The sequence below is a fragment of the Salvelinus fontinalis genome, chromosome 2 (genome assembly GCF_029448725.1).
Source record: "Salvelinus fontinalis isolate EN_2023a chromosome 2, ASM2944872v1, whole genome shotgun sequence".
Classification (NCBI taxonomy): domain Eukaryota; kingdom Metazoa; phylum Chordata; class Actinopteri; order Salmoniformes; family Salmonidae; genus Salvelinus; species Salvelinus fontinalis.
Genome location: NC_074666.1, coordinates 45,750,329 through 45,766,346, shown reverse-complemented (window position 1 = coordinate 45,766,346; position 16,018 = coordinate 45,750,329). Strand labels below are relative to the sequence as shown.

Sequence of the window (16,018 nt, the reverse complement as noted above, 5' to 3'; positions counted from 1 at the left end):
GCTTCCGTCCCTCTCCTCGCCCCAACCTGGGCTCGAACCAGGGACCCTCAAAACACATCAACCACAGTCAATCACGAAGCATCGTTACCCATCGCGCCACAAAAGCCACGGCCCTTGCAGAGCAAGGGGAGCAACTACTTCTAGGTCTCAGAGCGAGTGACGTCATCGATTGAAACACTATTAGCGCGCACCACCGCTAACTAGCTAGCCATTTCACTTCGGCCACACTTGCATATCGTAAAATATCTGTTCCACTTGAATATGAATGTGTGATGGTTGACATCTACAGTACAGGTAATAATATTAAGCTGGTCAATTTAAACAATCCTTGTCGAAAACTTTGTATAGCAATGTTTGATAAAATATCAGGATACTTGGGGTCTAGAGCGATATGGTGTGGTGTCTTTAATACACATACTACTTTATAGGGAAGCCCACATACTGATGCTAATGGTATGATTGTCAAAGATATGATGGAAGAAAAAGCATTAGTATGTCTTAAAGATGGATGGTGATACAAGAATAGAAGTTGTCAGAGAGGTTACATCCTGCCTGGACCTCACAATGACTTCTAACGCTATTGCAGCCATGTGTGAATGGAAGGTATTGGATGATTCTACTATTGGGAGTGATCGTTTCCCGTTTATGTGCCATGAACTTTGATGTCACTATTCCAGGTAGGGTATCATTCAGAAGATGGGGCTTTCCTAAAGCAGACTGGGAAACGTTTGGAGAACATTGTTTAAACTCTGTTGGAGAGTTGTCTTTAGAGAGGTATGTTGATATTTGTGCTGCCTCTGTCACTTCTCTGATTTTGAGTGCAGCGAACTTACATATACAGTGGGGCAAAAAAGTATTTAGTCAGCCACCAATTGTGCAAGTTCTCCCACTTAAAAAGATGAGAGAGGCCTGTAATTTTCATCATAGGTACACTTCAACTATGACAGACAAAATGATTTTAAAAAATCCAGAAAATCACATTGTAGGATTTTTAATTAATTTATTTGCAAATTATGGTAGAAAATAAGTATTTGGTCACCTACAAACAAGCAAGATTTCTGGCTCTCATAGACCTGTAACTTCTTCTTTAAGAGGCTCCTCTGTCCTCCACTCATTACCTGTATTAATGGCACCTGTTTGAACTTTTATCAGTATAAAAGACACCTGTCCACAACCTCAAACAGTCACATTCCAAACTCCACTATGGCCAAGACCAAAGAGCTGTCAAAGGACACCAGAAACAAAATTGTAGACCTGCACCAGGCTGGGAAGACTGAATCTGCAATAGGTAAGCAGCTTGGTTTGAAGAAATCAACTGTGGGAGCAATTATTAGGAAATGATAGACATACAAGACCACTGATAATCTCCCTCGATCTGGGGATCCACGCAAGATCTCACCCCGTGGGGTCAAAATGATCACAAGAACGGTGAGCAAAAATCCCAGAACCACACGGGGGGACCTAGTGAATGACCTGCAGAGAGCTGGGACCAAAGTAACAAAGCCTACCATCAGTAACACACTACGCCGCCAGGGACTCAAATCCTGCAGTGCCAGACGTGTCCCCCTGCTTAAGCCAGTACATGTCCAGGCCCGTCTGAAGTTTGCTAGAGAGCATTTGGATGATCTAGAAGAAGATTGAGAGAATGTCATATGGTCAGATGAAACCAAAATATAACTTTTTGGTAAAAACTCAACTCGTCGTGTTTGGAGGACAAAGAATGCTGAATTGCATCCAAATAACACCATACCTACTGTGAAGCATGGGGGTGGAAACATCATGCTTTGGGGATGTTTTTCTGCAAAGGGACCAGGACGACTGATCTGTGTAAAGGAAAGAATGAATGGGGCCATGTATCGTGAGATTTTGAGTGAAAACCTCCTTCCATCAGCAAGGGCATTGAAGATGAAACGTGGCTGGGTCTTTCAGCATGACAATGATCCCAAACACACCGCCCGGGCAACGAAGGAGTGGCTTCGTAAGAAGCATTTCAAGGTCCTGGAGTGGCCTAGCCAGTCTCCAGATCTCAACCCCATAGGAAATCTTTGGAGGGAGTTGAAAGTCCGTGTTGCCCAGCAACAGCCCCAAAACATCACTGCTCTAGAGGAGATCTGCATGGAGGAATGGGCCAAAATACCAGCAACAGTGTGTGAAAACCTTGTGAAGACTTACAGAAAACGTTTGACCTCTGTCATTGCCAACAAAGGGTATATAACGAAGTATTGAGATAAACTTTTGTTATTGACCAAATACTTATTTTCCACCATAATTTGAAAATAAATTCATAAAAAACTCTACAATGTGATTTTCTGGATTTTTTTTCTTTTCTCATTTTGTCTGTCATAGTTGAAGTGTACCTATGATGAAAATTACAGGCCTCTCTCATCTTTTTAAGTAGGAGAACTTGCACAATTGGTGGCTGACTAAATACTTTTTTGCCCACCTGTACCAGTGAGTGAAGTGGGTGAGAAAAGAAAGGTACTTCCTTGGTGGCCTGAAGATTGTACTTTGGCTATTCGAGAAAGATATAGGGTCTACAGAGTATGACTTTGACGCCTGAAAATCTAATTGATTTCCAAAGGAAGAGACCTTTGGTCCATAGGGTCGTTAAGTCTGCCAAGAGAAATGCATGGAGACAGTTCGTTCTACAATAGGCAGGGGCACTGAGTTGAGAGATGTTTGGTCCAAGTTGAAGAAAATGACTGGAAGAAGCAAAAACACTCGAATTCCAGTTTAGGTGACGGTGATAATCTGGCTGTATCAGATAAAAAAAATATGACATGTTGGGGAGAGCATTTGCTAATGTACATGGTGGGGTTACTTTGAACGAAGTGTACAAGCAACGCAAGCATCTAATTTCAAATGCTCATACTAATGTGTTTAAGAAGAGGAATATTGTTGACTCGTCGTTGGATGCTGGTTTCACATTGCATGAGATGTGATTAGCCCTAATAGGCTCTGGATGTACAGCCCAGGTTATGATAAATTATGTTATGCAATGTTTAAGCATCATCCTGATGAGGTCCTAAATATTCTCCTGAGATTATTTAATAAGATCTGGAGTGAAGGGGTTCTACCTTCTAGATAGAAATGTGTAGTTATATTGCCTTCTGTAACGCCTGGGAAGGATCCTTCATGTGCGGGCAGTATGGTGGCAAAATTGCAAGATTATGTTATAATACTTTTATTGCATCAAATGGTTGTTTTATTCAACAGAATAGAGTATTCTTAACTATTGTGTGTGTGTTCTACTGAGGATGGACCTCTGGTAGATAACACTGACAGGAGATTTATGATTTATTTTGGGTGATAACACCTAAAGAGCATTCCAGAGCATGAGTTAATGTTTCTGTTCTATACCGTACCAGGGAGAGATGGTTCCAGTTTGGAGTCGGAGGGACAGACACTGGTCTATACAATGAAAACTGTTGACACAGCAGATACTGTCTGCTATGTATTATAGGTATTTTTCATACAAATCTTAACCTTGTGACCCATTCTATATATCTGTTGTTCGTCATGTTGGTTGAAAGGGGTATATCTTGGCTATACTTTTGTCTTGGCGCTCTCAATGGATCATCAGAGATGGTGATTCGTCGGCCAGCCATCGCCTTTGCAAAGCTCTCACTAATAAAGTTTCAGTTTAAGTATAACTCTGACTTGTGTGATAAGTTTGTCTCTCCTCATTTGATAGTAAAGAAATGAACCACCACAACAGTTATAGACTGATAGTACTTACCTCTAATTTATGTAAACTGATGGAAAAGATGATTGTCAATAGATTGTGCTATTTCCTGGAGCACATAGGTTTATACATTCATTGTCAAAGTGGTTTCTGTAAAGGTAAACCTACCCTGGATGTATTAGTAAAGGCAAATAAGTGTAAAAAAAAAAACTCTGGTCACGAAAGATGGCTACTGTCTTTTTTGACATTGAAAAGGCCTACAATACAATGTGGAGAGAAGGGCTACTGATGAAGATGGAACGTTTGGGCATTGGTGTGAGGTTATTTAACTGGGTTCTATTTAATTGTTCCTTTCGAGTTCAAATGGGACCCAGTGTATATGATGATTTTGGAGTTGACAATGTGTTGTGAAATATGTTGTAAAAATGTATTGTAGTGTTTATAAAATTGTATATAACTGCCTTAATTTTTCTGGACCCAGAAAGAGTAGCTGCCTTGGCAGCAGCTAATGGGGATCCATAATAAATACAAATGCAAATAATATTCCTCAAGGCAGTGCTATCTGTTCTATTCTGTTCAACATTATGATTAACAATGTGTTTACAAATGTGGTTAGGGGCACTAGGGCTTCCTTATATTCTGACAATGGAGCAATTTGGAAGAGGGGAAGGAATGTCTCTCATGATCAAATATTGGCTGTTGAAAGATGGTTGATTAACTGGGCATTTAAATGATCAGTGGAAAAGTCTTGCTGTATGTTCTTCTCAAAGACAAAAATTGCTGATAATAAAAGTTGTTTTTGTATGAACAGCCTATGGGTAGGGTTTCTACATTCAAATATTTGTGTTTATGGTTCAAATATATATATATATCATATACCATTTAAAAAATCAACCACATAAGAGTTATATATTGGAAAGACAACAAGAGACAACAAAAATACTATTTACACACTATTCATACATATTCATGCTCAGTGTGAACCTGCTTTCATCTGTGAAGAGCACAGGGCGCCAGTGGCGAATTTGCCAATCTTGGTGTTCTCTGGCAAATGCCAAACGTCCTGCACGGTGTTGGGCTGTAAGCACAACCCCCACCTGTGGACGTCGGGCCCTCATACCACCCTCATGGAGTCTGTTTCTGACCGTTTGAGCAGACACATACACATTTGTGGCCTGCTGGAGGTAATTTTGCAGGGCTCTGGCAGTGCCCCTCCTTGCTCAAAGGCGGAGGTAGCGGTCCTGCTGCTGGGTTGTTGCCCTCCTACGGCCTCCTCCACGTCTCCTGGTGTACTGGCCTGTCTCCTGGTAGCGCCTCCATGCTCTGGACACTACGCTGACAGACACAGCAAACCTTCTTGCCACAGCTCGCATTGATGTGCCATCCTGGATGAGCTGCACTACCTGAGCCACTTGTGTGGGTTGTAGACTCCGTCTCATGCTACCACTAGAGTGAAAGCACCGCCAGCATTCAAAAGTGACCAAAACATCAGCCAGGAAGCATAGGAACTGAGAAGTGGTCTGTGGTCACCACCTGCAGAACCAGTCCTTTATTGGGGGGTGTCTTGCTAATTGCCTATAATTTCCACCTTTTGTCTATTCCATTTGCACAACAGCATGTGAAATTTATTGTCAATCAGTGTTGCTTCCTAAGTGGACAGTTTGATTTCACAGAAGTGTGATTGACTTGGAATTACATTGTGTTGTTTAAGTGTTCCCTTTATTTTTTTGAGCAGTGTATATTTTTAAAGCTTGCTTTTTGCCTGAGTAACCTCTGGTGGCAAATCATTCCACAATGCATGGCTCTATACATAACTGAGTGATGCATTAAATCTGTTTTTGGTTTGGGTACAGTGAAGAAACCCATAGTGGTGTGTCTGGTGGGGTATGTATGTCTGTTTGAAGTGTATGCAAATAGATTATACAAGTGGTTAGGCATTTTCAACAAACAAATGTTCATTAAAAAGACGAGAAGAGAAGAAGTCAAATTCTCTTCTACCATCAACTCTCCAACTATGTGATGGCAGGTTATGTAAACTCATAACAAGTGAGTTTTTTCAATAACAAATTATGATCAATAACCTCAAAGGCTGCACTGAAATCTAACAATACAGTTCAATCTATCATCTTATTATCCATTTATTTTAGACAATCATCAGTCATCTGAGTCAGTGCAGTACAAGTAGTACACGATTAGATAGGAGGGTTTAGTTTCTCTAATGTTTGGTGCTTTAAACATTTAAACAGGGTGTTCACTACATGACTATCAAAATCCTAACGTCACTGAGCCTCTCACGTTAAACGACCGTATTTCCTGTATTTTTTGTTGTCTTGCCAACACTAAAAGATGTGGTACAGACGGGGATGACACACTACAAGGTTCTTCACTTGGATCATGAGGATTGTCGATTGCAGGTTGTCTCGCTAAAACAATGATGTGATAAGATTTAACGTAGCTACAACGAGCTGTGGATTAAAGCAGCCTCATTAACGTTTTCAGTCAGACATTTACGCTTGCCACACAGAGTTGAAATGTCTAGCCAACATTTTGAATTGAATAACATTGCTTGTGCACTTCAGAGCTGTAACGATTTGATGCTTTGGTTATTTAATTTTTTATTTAACCTTTATTTAACTAGGCAAGTCAGTTAAGAACAAGTTATTATTTACAATGACGGCCTACCCCTGCCAAACCGGGACGATCCTGAGTTAATTGTGCGCCGCCCTATGGGACTCCCAATCACGGCCGGATATGATACAGCCTGGATTCGAACCAGGGACTGTAGTGATGCCTCATGCACTGAGTGCCTTAGACCGCTGCACTGGCCTCTTCTCTGGCAAGCTCTCTTTGACTTTTGCTGATCGCCGTTTTCAAAACTTTTCGTTGCACATCTCACACCACAAGAGCATTGCAGATTTTGTCCGATAAAATCAAACATGTTTGAAACTATCGGGACATGTGGGACTGCTCACATACGAGATCGGAAGCCCTCTGATTGCGTCTCTGACCCGCTCATATTTAACGAGCGTCGGTGACGGCCGCCCGTCCCGAGTAGGCAACAACATGGTGATTTTGTCTCCGATCTTAAAAACTTGTCTGGGACAGCTAAATCGGGGCAAGATCGTGTAGTGTACTCCCGGTGACAACACACTCCAGTACAGTAGGTGGCGGCATGCACCTATAATGTTTGCCATAATATTATAGAAGAAGAAGACAACATGGCTGCCGCAGCAGGTCGCTATTACAACGAGGGTGGCAGAGCAACGAAAAGACAGAAAACCGAAGACGGGATGACGACGGTAAGTATTGACTGGCGACTTCGTTGGGGAGGAAAAGTGCATGCATCAGTTAAACACCCCCCCCCCCCAGCATTTTGGAACTTCGAGTGTGCAACAACATGATTGCTGAACACTAGCTAGCCTGAGCCAGACGGAACTAGCTAACGTTAGCTGAAGGTAACTAGCTAGCCGCACAACCGGTATTTTTTTCCTAGCTAAGCTAGTTAGCAATGTATTTCTGCAGTTTTGTAAACTATATTAAACGTAGCCAACATTGCTATCTTGCGTGATTTTATCGTCGAAGATGTGCGGTTAATGAGGATAGCAGGCGTAAGCTAACTAGGTTCCGAACGTTAGTTAGCGTTCTATGATGGAGGTTAGTTTAGTCACCATATCCAAGCGGGAATACTTGGTGACAATTTAATTCATTTCGTGGGGTGGGTATAATTTGTGGAACGTTCCAACAGGAATCTGTTCCAAAAACTTCGTAAATAACAAGGTTGCAAACAAACATCGCATACAAAGTTGTATAGCGCCCGAATAAGGTACCGGGTAGGGAGTGGGCTATTTCAAAGTTTTTCACTCACCACATTTATTCCTAAAAATATCTGTCCTCACTCTGGTAGCCAATGGACAAACATTAAGCATAAGCTACGTAGTGAGTTATGCCTATTTGGCAGCGAGTTAGAAAGGTGAATTGATCGTGCTACTTTGTATGCGTTGTTTGTTGAATAAACGTGGTGAGTGGAAAAACTCAACACAATTGCGCCACTCCCTACCTGGTGTCTTATTCTGCCGATATACAACTTTATATGCATTGCTTGTTGGCAGCTTTGTTATTTACAAAGTCTTTGGTACAGATTCCTGTTGGAACGTTCTACAAATTATACCCACCCCATTTTGTGTCCTTGTTTCCGAGTATTTTCTACCTAACTTAGTTAGTTAGCCAGCTAACAATCCCCAGGCTGACATCCATCCCACTCACTTATGTACGGGATTGGCTTTTCAAGAAGATCAGGCACTTTATACAAAGCCCACCACCCTTTAAATTATGTTTATGATGTGGTGTTCTATTTAGTACACTCGTTGCTTGCCAAACCCCATCATTGTTTACTTTAGCTAGCTTGGATTTGTGTTATACTCTTGGTTGGTTCCTGTGTCGCTCTGTCATCAATACAGGTTGGTTTTAATTGTTAGCACACACCCTGGGGATGTCTATATTGCATTGGTAATCTGTACTGGTTTTCTCTAATCAACTTTTTGGTCTTGTTTGTAAGGAGGGCTATGATGACCCCCATAAAACAGTCCCTTCCCCAGTGGTCCACATCAGGGGCCTTGTCGATGGCATCATGGAGGCAGATCTAGTGGAAGCCCTGCAGGAGTTCGGGACCATAAGGTAATTATCCTTTTCTTTGACCAGATTTTTATTTTGCACCATTCTAAATTCATTGGTGAAGTCTTTTGTTCCTGTCGGTTTATTATGCTGTGCATAGAAACCAAATTATTCCATCTTCCATTCTCTTCACAGTTATGTGGTCATGATGCCCAAGAAGCGCCAGGCCCTGGTGGAGTACGAGGACATGAATGGATCCTGCAATGCTGTGACCTATGCAGCCGAGAACCAAGTCTACATTGCCGGGCACCCCGCCTTCATCAACTACTCCACCAGCCAGAAGATCTCCCGGCCCGGAGACCCAGACGACTCGCGCAGCGTCAATAACGTGCTGCTGCTCACCATCATGAACCCCATCTACCCCATCACCTCGGTAACACACCCACTATTATACAAGGCAGCTGTTTCGTTGCCGTGACAAGGCACAATTGTTTGTCTCCCTGCATTGCATTGTTAGTCATACCATTTGTCTCTGCTCTGCAGGATGTGCTGTACACAGTCTGTAACAACTGCGGGCCCGTCCAAAGGATTGTCATCTTCAGGAAGAATGGCGTTCAGGCCATGGTGGAATATCCTTTGCTCAAAATCTCATATTGTTGAAAATGTCGTATCGTGCCGGGGATCTCGTCACCACACACAGGTTCACATTCCCCACCGCTTGCCACACAACCTTACTTCACACCACAGTTAAAGCTCCTGTCAGAACCACTGACTGTTGTCTTTTGCAAGTGGTGGCTAGTAAATATTTGTGCTTGACATAGATCGAATTGTGTAACAAGTGCTCATTGTTTCGTAAATAGAGCTTTGAATTACAAGAGAAACATGGAATGTGGAAAGTAGGCATAGTATGCATTTATTACCCATAGTTTCCATGACTTCCCATACATTTGATGCTGTACAAAGTGCCCAGAGGGCGAAAGCCTCTCTAAATGGGGCAGACATCTACTCTGGCTGCTGCACACTGAAGATTGAGTATGCCAAGGTGAGTGGTTACATGCTTATCTTGTATAGTCCATCTAAACACTGGGGTCATTTCACTGAAGGAACACTGCAATGGCCAAAATAATCAAATGCGCGAATGTCCCTCTTTACAGCCAACCCGCCTCAACGTGTTCAAAAATGACCAGGACACCTGGGACTACACAAACCCCAACCCGAGTGGCCAAGGTAAAAAACACAGCCCCGCATCCCTCCCCATCCCCTTCTCTCTTCCCCTCCTGCTCTTATGGCATTGTGGGATGGGTAGGGTCCCAGGCCTCCGGGCGTAGTGCCTTTGAACGCACTGCTCCATGGTGACTTTGGCCACGACGAGCAGTGACGCGGGTGAGGCACTACTTCTGTGACGCATCACCATGTGTTCTCACGCTCTCTCACAACACGACAGACCGTAAGGGCATAAGGAGTGACCTCGAGGGGTAGCCATTTTGCAGCACATGCTTCTGCATGGTGAATCGTCTGCCTCTCAGACCACTGTATGCATTCTTTGGTAAACTGATGAATGCCTCGTTATGTCACAATGAAGCACCTAGGGTCTCGCCACACAGGTTCACATTCCCTGCAGTGCGTGTCACACTTCACTTCCACACGTCAAGCTCCTGTCTGCACCCAAGCACCGTGTTACACTCTAGGTGACCTGCTTGGAATGCCCCTGCACCCATTAATCCCAAAACCATATTGGAGATTTTTTGTTGTTGAAAAATAACACTTATGGTTCTTTTAGTTTGACCAATCATGGCAAAAGTCAGGCTTTGACATTCAAATCTGTTCCTTGTGGCTAAAGTGTCTGTAGGTTTTTGTTCCAGCCAGGGTGTGTTAGCAACCTCTGACCCTGTAGCTCTCATGGACCAGGTTTCCCTGCCTTTGGTGTGGCCTTTAAGTAAAATGTTTATTTCATTAGGAATCTCTATGGTAACATTGCAGAGGCGAGTGTTAAAGGAATCCATGGTATTCCTGGAACTTTCAAGAAGTCCAGTTTATGACCTGTCAATCAGTTGTTCATTCTGACTATTTGTGGATGGCTGTTTTGAATCCAGGCAGGGTTTCTTGTGGCCTTCTCTCCATTTGTATATGGTGTGCTGCCATGAGTGCCAAAATAAAATTATGTTGTTCCAGTAATTTATGAAGCTTGGTAGATACATTCATCTAACATTGCTCTCTTAGTTCAACCTCTTACAGCGCATAATATTTGCCATCCGATGGGACACAGTGAAATAGCAGTATGCCATTTGCCTGGCTTCTAGCTGTATGCCCTGATCCCTTTATGCAAAAGGGAACACATTTTTATTTGAGGTGGTAGTCCACTTGACTATCAGATTCTCATATTTTAGCCACGATGCGTACTGGTCTTAGTAGTTTCATCCACACCATGGCCACATCTTCATTTCAGACATTTTACACTCATGAGGTGTAAGAGAGAGAAAATAACGGTAGTGTTTAGACAGCCCCTGTTAAGTGCAGCCGGCGCTGCTCCTCGTGTCACTGTGCACAGTCATACAGACTCACCTACAGCCCTAAGCAGACACATGCTGTAGCTTAAGACACATCAGCTACAACAGCACCCACCCACAGGCATTCCAAACCAACCAGTTCCTCGGTTAACATCGGACACAATGGGGGCAGCAGACACTGGAATTCACACAACCTGATTTTCTTCCTAATCCAAATTTCCACCATCACTCTCTCCACTTCTGCAAGGAAAACCATGTTCCTCTTTTTATCCCACTTTTGGTTTGGGGAAAATAGCCATCCTGTTTTGATCATGGTGAGGGCCTGAGACTCCCAAGAGTCTGTGAGCAGACACCCAGCATTATCCACCACCACAGACTGATCTGATAGATTGATATCCATCCATCCTCCTCTTACAAGTACAGCATATCCCATCTCCAGAACGCTGAAGATCTCACCTATTGACACAACACATTTTGTTTGATGGGGGCAGGAGTCTGGTGTGTGGCCGATAAGGCCACTCCTCCCAGCCCTCGGGATCCGACTGTCAGACACCAACCACTCAGCGAGCAACAGAGGAGTTTTCAAAACACACTTAACAGCCCGAGAAGGGAACAGATGACACTACATACTGAGACAATATACAGAGGCAGCGGGAACACTTTTTCTCAAACTACCCCTATGCCGTCCCGTCTCTTGACTTGGGTGTGTGGGCTTCCTTTTGATATCATTCTCCCCTCTTGTGCTGAACAACACACCACCGAGCTGAATACTCACGGCAACAACACACCAAGTTGAATCGCCATGACAACACACCACCACGCAGACAATGCCATTCCAGATGAATTTACTGCCAAGCACTAGATGCCTCACTTCGCCATGGGGGGACCACATCCATTGTACAAAAAAAACAAGCAGCACACTCTGCGGCCCCTTACATGAGAAGACGCACTGCACAAAACCCAAACGGGGACCACGAAGACACAAGCATCAAACACCCGCCAAGCATACAAGCACAGAGCCAAACTGATAGAAAAATCAGCATTTCCCAAACTTCTCTGCATTGATGGACTTGGGTGCTCTGTTTTTTCCCTTGTACCCTCCCCTCCCCCCTCTTCTCTCTGTGCTGTTCTTGTGTTGATTCTACTACGTTGTTTTTTCCCCTTCTGAACTGGCCTGTAGTGATGCCTCTTAACGCCTCCCGTGTGATGCAGGTTTGGCTCTGTGTCTGACGACAAGACACGCCTCAAACGGTGCAAATGTCCTCTGGCTTTGCGGTCAAAGCACGGTAAGCTGGAAATGTGCCTCAAATGGCAACACTTAAAAACAAAGCAACCAACTTGGAGCGAAGCGTGGAAGATTGGTGTATACTCTTTCTCTGGTGGGGAAATGTGGAAACAGTGAGTTGAAGCTGGAGTCACAGGTTTGGTGGGTAGGATCCTTACTGACGAGTGCCCCCTACCAGCCTTCTGCATCCTGTGTGCTCCGTGTCTGGTGCTGTAAGTACATGTAAAGAGACGTGACTGACCAGGTCATAGAGAATGATTGAAATGTAAATGTCTGCCTGTTGTGATTGACTTTGTCAACCCCATATGTGAATCGTTGACTTAACAAATTAGTTCTGGAATCTCCTCACTGAGATTGCTGCTAGTGCTCTTTAGGCTGTCCTCTGTAATATTGCTTTAGAAATGTGTAGTCTCACAGCAACTTCTATGAAAAGGGGAATACGGAATTGAATTTCTAGTTTTTCATATTTTGATGCAGACCACTGTTAGATGTATAAGTTAAAGTAGTTTCTAAAATCACAATTCACTGGACATTTGAGGAAATGTATCTGGTTGTTGCTCTATATTATAGCTAGCCAATGCAATATATTCATTCACACACATAAAATTCCAGGCCATGTTGTCAAATGCTTTTCAGACTGTTGTCCATGGGTGGGGTGCTATGCATTTGTCAGGCTATGAAACTCGAGTCATGCTAGAATCAAATAAACATTAAGCTTAGCTACTAAGTGTTATTCAATGTATTATTAGTGCTATATCGCATTACTACTAACTGGGGGAAAGGGCTGCTCCTTTTAACCAATGTAATGACTACATTTTAATAGAATTGTTCTGATTTAATAAAAATTAAACAAATCTTAATACATGTAGCCCGTTAGTGTTTGAATTACTTTATTTGTCAGGGCTTCTAGTTTTTCCTAGATGTCATTTTATTTTTTGCAACATGTTACTGATTAAATGTTAATTTGAGATTCTTGCTTTTGATTGAATATTTGTTTATAGTTTAAGTTTGTACATGATTTGTTTTGGTTTTGACGTGTGTATGTACTTGCACAGATGCTGACGCTGAAGGCAATTGGAACAATTCACAAGGTGTGTGTGAGTTTGTATGATAATGATTGAGCAATACTGGAATACAGTGTGACTCTGTTCCATTTGCTATGCTGCTGTTAAATCCTCATACAAATCTCCAGTATGTTACATTTTGTTTTAGTTATGGTAACAAATAGTATGAGGGCCTGCATAAGCTTGTAACGTATGGTTTTAAGACGGTAAATATCTTAACCCAGCTTCTCGTGCATGTTAATCACAACACCGCCCCATAGTTTGTCGCTGTTCCCCTTTTGATACACTGTCAAATCAGCATTCAGGGGCTAACTTTATTGCTATTTCTTGCTCTCAGATCCCAATGCCAACCCCAACAAGCGTGCGAGGCCGCCAGCTTTATTAGGAGACCACCCTCCAGAGTATGGTAAGTATAGGCAGAGAAGTTCATTGTACTGAAAGCGTCACAGTTCAACTCGGAGTTGGGATGTCTAGAAGGACTCGAGTGACTATTTGAATCGGTTTGCCCAGTAACCACCTTTCTGTGTATCCATTCCTCTCACAAGGCGGGCAGACTGGTGCTTATCACGGCTACCATGATGAAAGTGGCTACGGGCCCCCTCCTCCTCACTATGAGGGCGGGCGCCGCATGGGGCCTCCAATGGGAGGGCGTGGCCGCGGACGTGGTGGAAGCTACGGGGGACCTGGGTACGGACATGGCCCACCTCCCCCCGGTGACTACACCGCCCACGCTGACTCCCCTGTTGTCATGGTGTACGGCCTGGAGCCCGCGAAGATCAACGCCGACAAGGTCTTCAACGTCTTCTGTCTCTACGGCAACGTGGAGCGGGTGAGTCCAGACAGGGGAGCAGTGTATTACTGAGGCAGAGGGTTATAGACTGTTCATGTTCTTGCTGGGGGTGTAGACTGGTGAAAAATCTGTTCTGTGGCCATGTTGGTGGGTAGTGTTTCTGAACCCTGTTCCCCTCCGTCCTCAGGTGAAGTTCATGAAGAGTAAGCCGGGGGCAGCCATGGTGGAGATGGGCGACTGCTACGCTGTGGACCGTGCCATCAGCCACCTCAACAACAACTTCCTGTTTGGACAGAAGCTCAACGTCTGGTCAGTGCTGCTTTCATACTCTGCATACACATTGACATCCAAAGAAACTGACTAGTAACAGACGCGTCACAGGTTTGTGGTGTTAATGTACACAGAGACTAGTGTTGTCCATCCACTGTCCACAGTGTGTCCAAGCAGCAGGCCATCATGCCTGGTCAGTCCTACGAACTGGAGGACGGCTCCAGCAGCTTCAAGGACTTCCACGGCTCCCGCAACAACCGCTTCACCTCCCCGGAGCAGGCGGCAAAGAACCGCATCCAGCACCCCAGCAACGTCCTGCACTTCTTCAACGGGCAGCCCGACATCTCTGTGGAGGTCTTCAATGGGGTAAGACAACTGGAGAGGATTCGGGGGCTGGGAGCTTTGGATTGGGTTTTTGGTTTTCTTTGAAAGTTGAATGTTACAAGTTTACTTACCTAGTTTGTGTGTGGGGGGGTGATCCTTTCAGGTCTGTGAGGAACTTGGTGTGAAGATCCCATCCAATATCAAACTCTTCACCGGAAAGAGTGAGTGATATGAACTTTATTTGCATGAATAGTGTTTTCTGGTCTTTAAATTAGAGTGAATTCCCATGGGTCAGGTGTTGCAGTGTCAATAAATTGGAATGTGTGTGTCTCGCCTCGGGTGGCGCGACAGGTGAGAGGAGCTCATCCGGGCTGCTGGAGTGGGAGTCTATAAACGATTCCATGGAGGCTCTGGCCATGATGAACCACTACCAGATGAAGAACCCCAGTAAGTACTCCGACTGCGATAACAACACCACCGCTAATGATACCAACGGTGAGCAAATACACTAGTCTGTCCTTCAGGAGTGACTTTCCCAAAAACATGATCATCTTCAGCACGAAGATCACCTTAAGGCCAGGATTCATTCAAAGCCACGGTACTACCCTACCGACTATGTTCGCAGAGATCAAACTCATGGTAAACGCTGCAGATATTGGCTCAAGTGTAAATGTAGGAACTATGATCTTAATGCTAAAGATTCTTTGTTTTTGGGAATCCACCCCAGACTAGTTCATGTATTATTCCGGACCGACACAATCTTTCCAGTTGGCTAACCTCACCCTCCCCTTTCTTCCAGGTGGTCCGTACCCTTACACACTGAAGCTGTGTTTCTCAACCGCGCAGCATGCCAACTAGGAAGAACTCTGACCCCTCCAATCTGTAATGCTCTGTGTCCATGCATAGTGTATATTGCATTCACATCTTCACTACAAGTCCCCTGTATGAATCAGAAACAAAATGTATGAGACCGACAAGTGTTTTCCTTTAACTTAAGTGATAATATTGCGGACAAGATTTTGTACCAGTGAGTGTATTGTTTGATGTAGAATCTAATTTTTTTTTGACTTATTGTTGAATTTGATTTGTTCTGTACATTAGACCTTGGAAGGAAGAACCGCTCCTATTCTGAATTAAATACAAATTCCATGTTAATACGGCCTGTCTCTTTTAATAAAGTGAATGATGACCTATAGGGCTGTGATCTTTCATTTTCAGTTAGTAGATATAAGGCCTTTAACAGGTTCTTCAAGCCTGGACCACAGCAGGTATACACAATGAAGCAGAAGAGGATTCCTACTATGGTGATGGTGGCCAGGGTCATCTGGAGGAAGGAAATTATTAGATATATATATTCTATTTGAGTCCAAGGATGCACCCCAAATGGCACACTATTTAGTGCACTACTTTTGACTAGAGCAAGTTGTGCACTGAATGGGGTACTGTTAAATTGAACCGTTTGAATGAGCACAAAACTTGTAA

At 43.7% G+C, this 16,018-nt stretch overlaps 1 protein-coding gene across 5 annotated transcripts; it reads left to right on the top strand.

The window, feature by feature from the left end:
- The first annotated feature begins 6,875 nt into the window (after window positions 1-6,875).
- LOC129819689 (heterogeneous nuclear ribonucleoprotein L-like) lies at window positions 6,876-15,731 on the top strand. Of its 5 annotated transcripts, none has more exons than XM_055876199.1 (14): window positions 6,876-6,984; window positions 8,241-8,359; window positions 8,492-8,729; window positions 8,840-8,927; window positions 9,244-9,338; window positions 9,451-9,523; window positions 13,144-13,179; window positions 13,490-13,558; window positions 13,698-13,981; window positions 14,130-14,251; window positions 14,377-14,578; window positions 14,700-14,757; window positions 14,888-14,983; window positions 15,336-15,731. In XM_055876199.1, exons 1-14 carry the CDS (start codon window positions 6,904-6,906, stop codon window positions 15,392-15,394), a joined length of 1,620 nt encoding a protein of 539 aa, XP_055732174.1. In that variant the 5' UTR covers window positions 6,876-6,903; the 3' UTR covers window positions 15,395-15,731. The 5 variants fall into 5 exon arrangements, with proteins under 5 accessions (XP_055732174.1, XP_055732156.1, XP_055732165.1 ...); XM_055876181.1 differs by having other exon boundaries at window positions 14,888-15,031; XM_055876190.1 differs by having other exon boundaries at window positions 14,700-14,760; window positions 14,879-14,983.
- The last annotated feature ends 287 nt before the right edge of the window (window positions 15,732-16,018 follow it).

What these genes read in the sequence shown, in the direction of transcription:
- LOC129819689 (XM_055876171.1), top strand. Translation starts at nt 6,904, where the DNA reads ATGGCTGCCGCAGCAGGTCGCTATTACAACGAGGGTGGCAGAGCAACG. An exon ending in TGAAGATTGAGTATGCCAAG is followed by an intron (nt 9,339 to 9,450) that starts GTGAGTGGTTAC and finishes CCCTCTTTACAG; the next exon opens with CCAACCCGCCTCAACGTGTT. An exon ending in ACTCTTCACCGGAAAGAGTG is followed by an intron (nt 14,761 to 14,878) that starts AGTGATATGAAC and finishes TCGCCTCGGGTG; the next exon opens with GCGCGACAGGTGAGAGGAGC.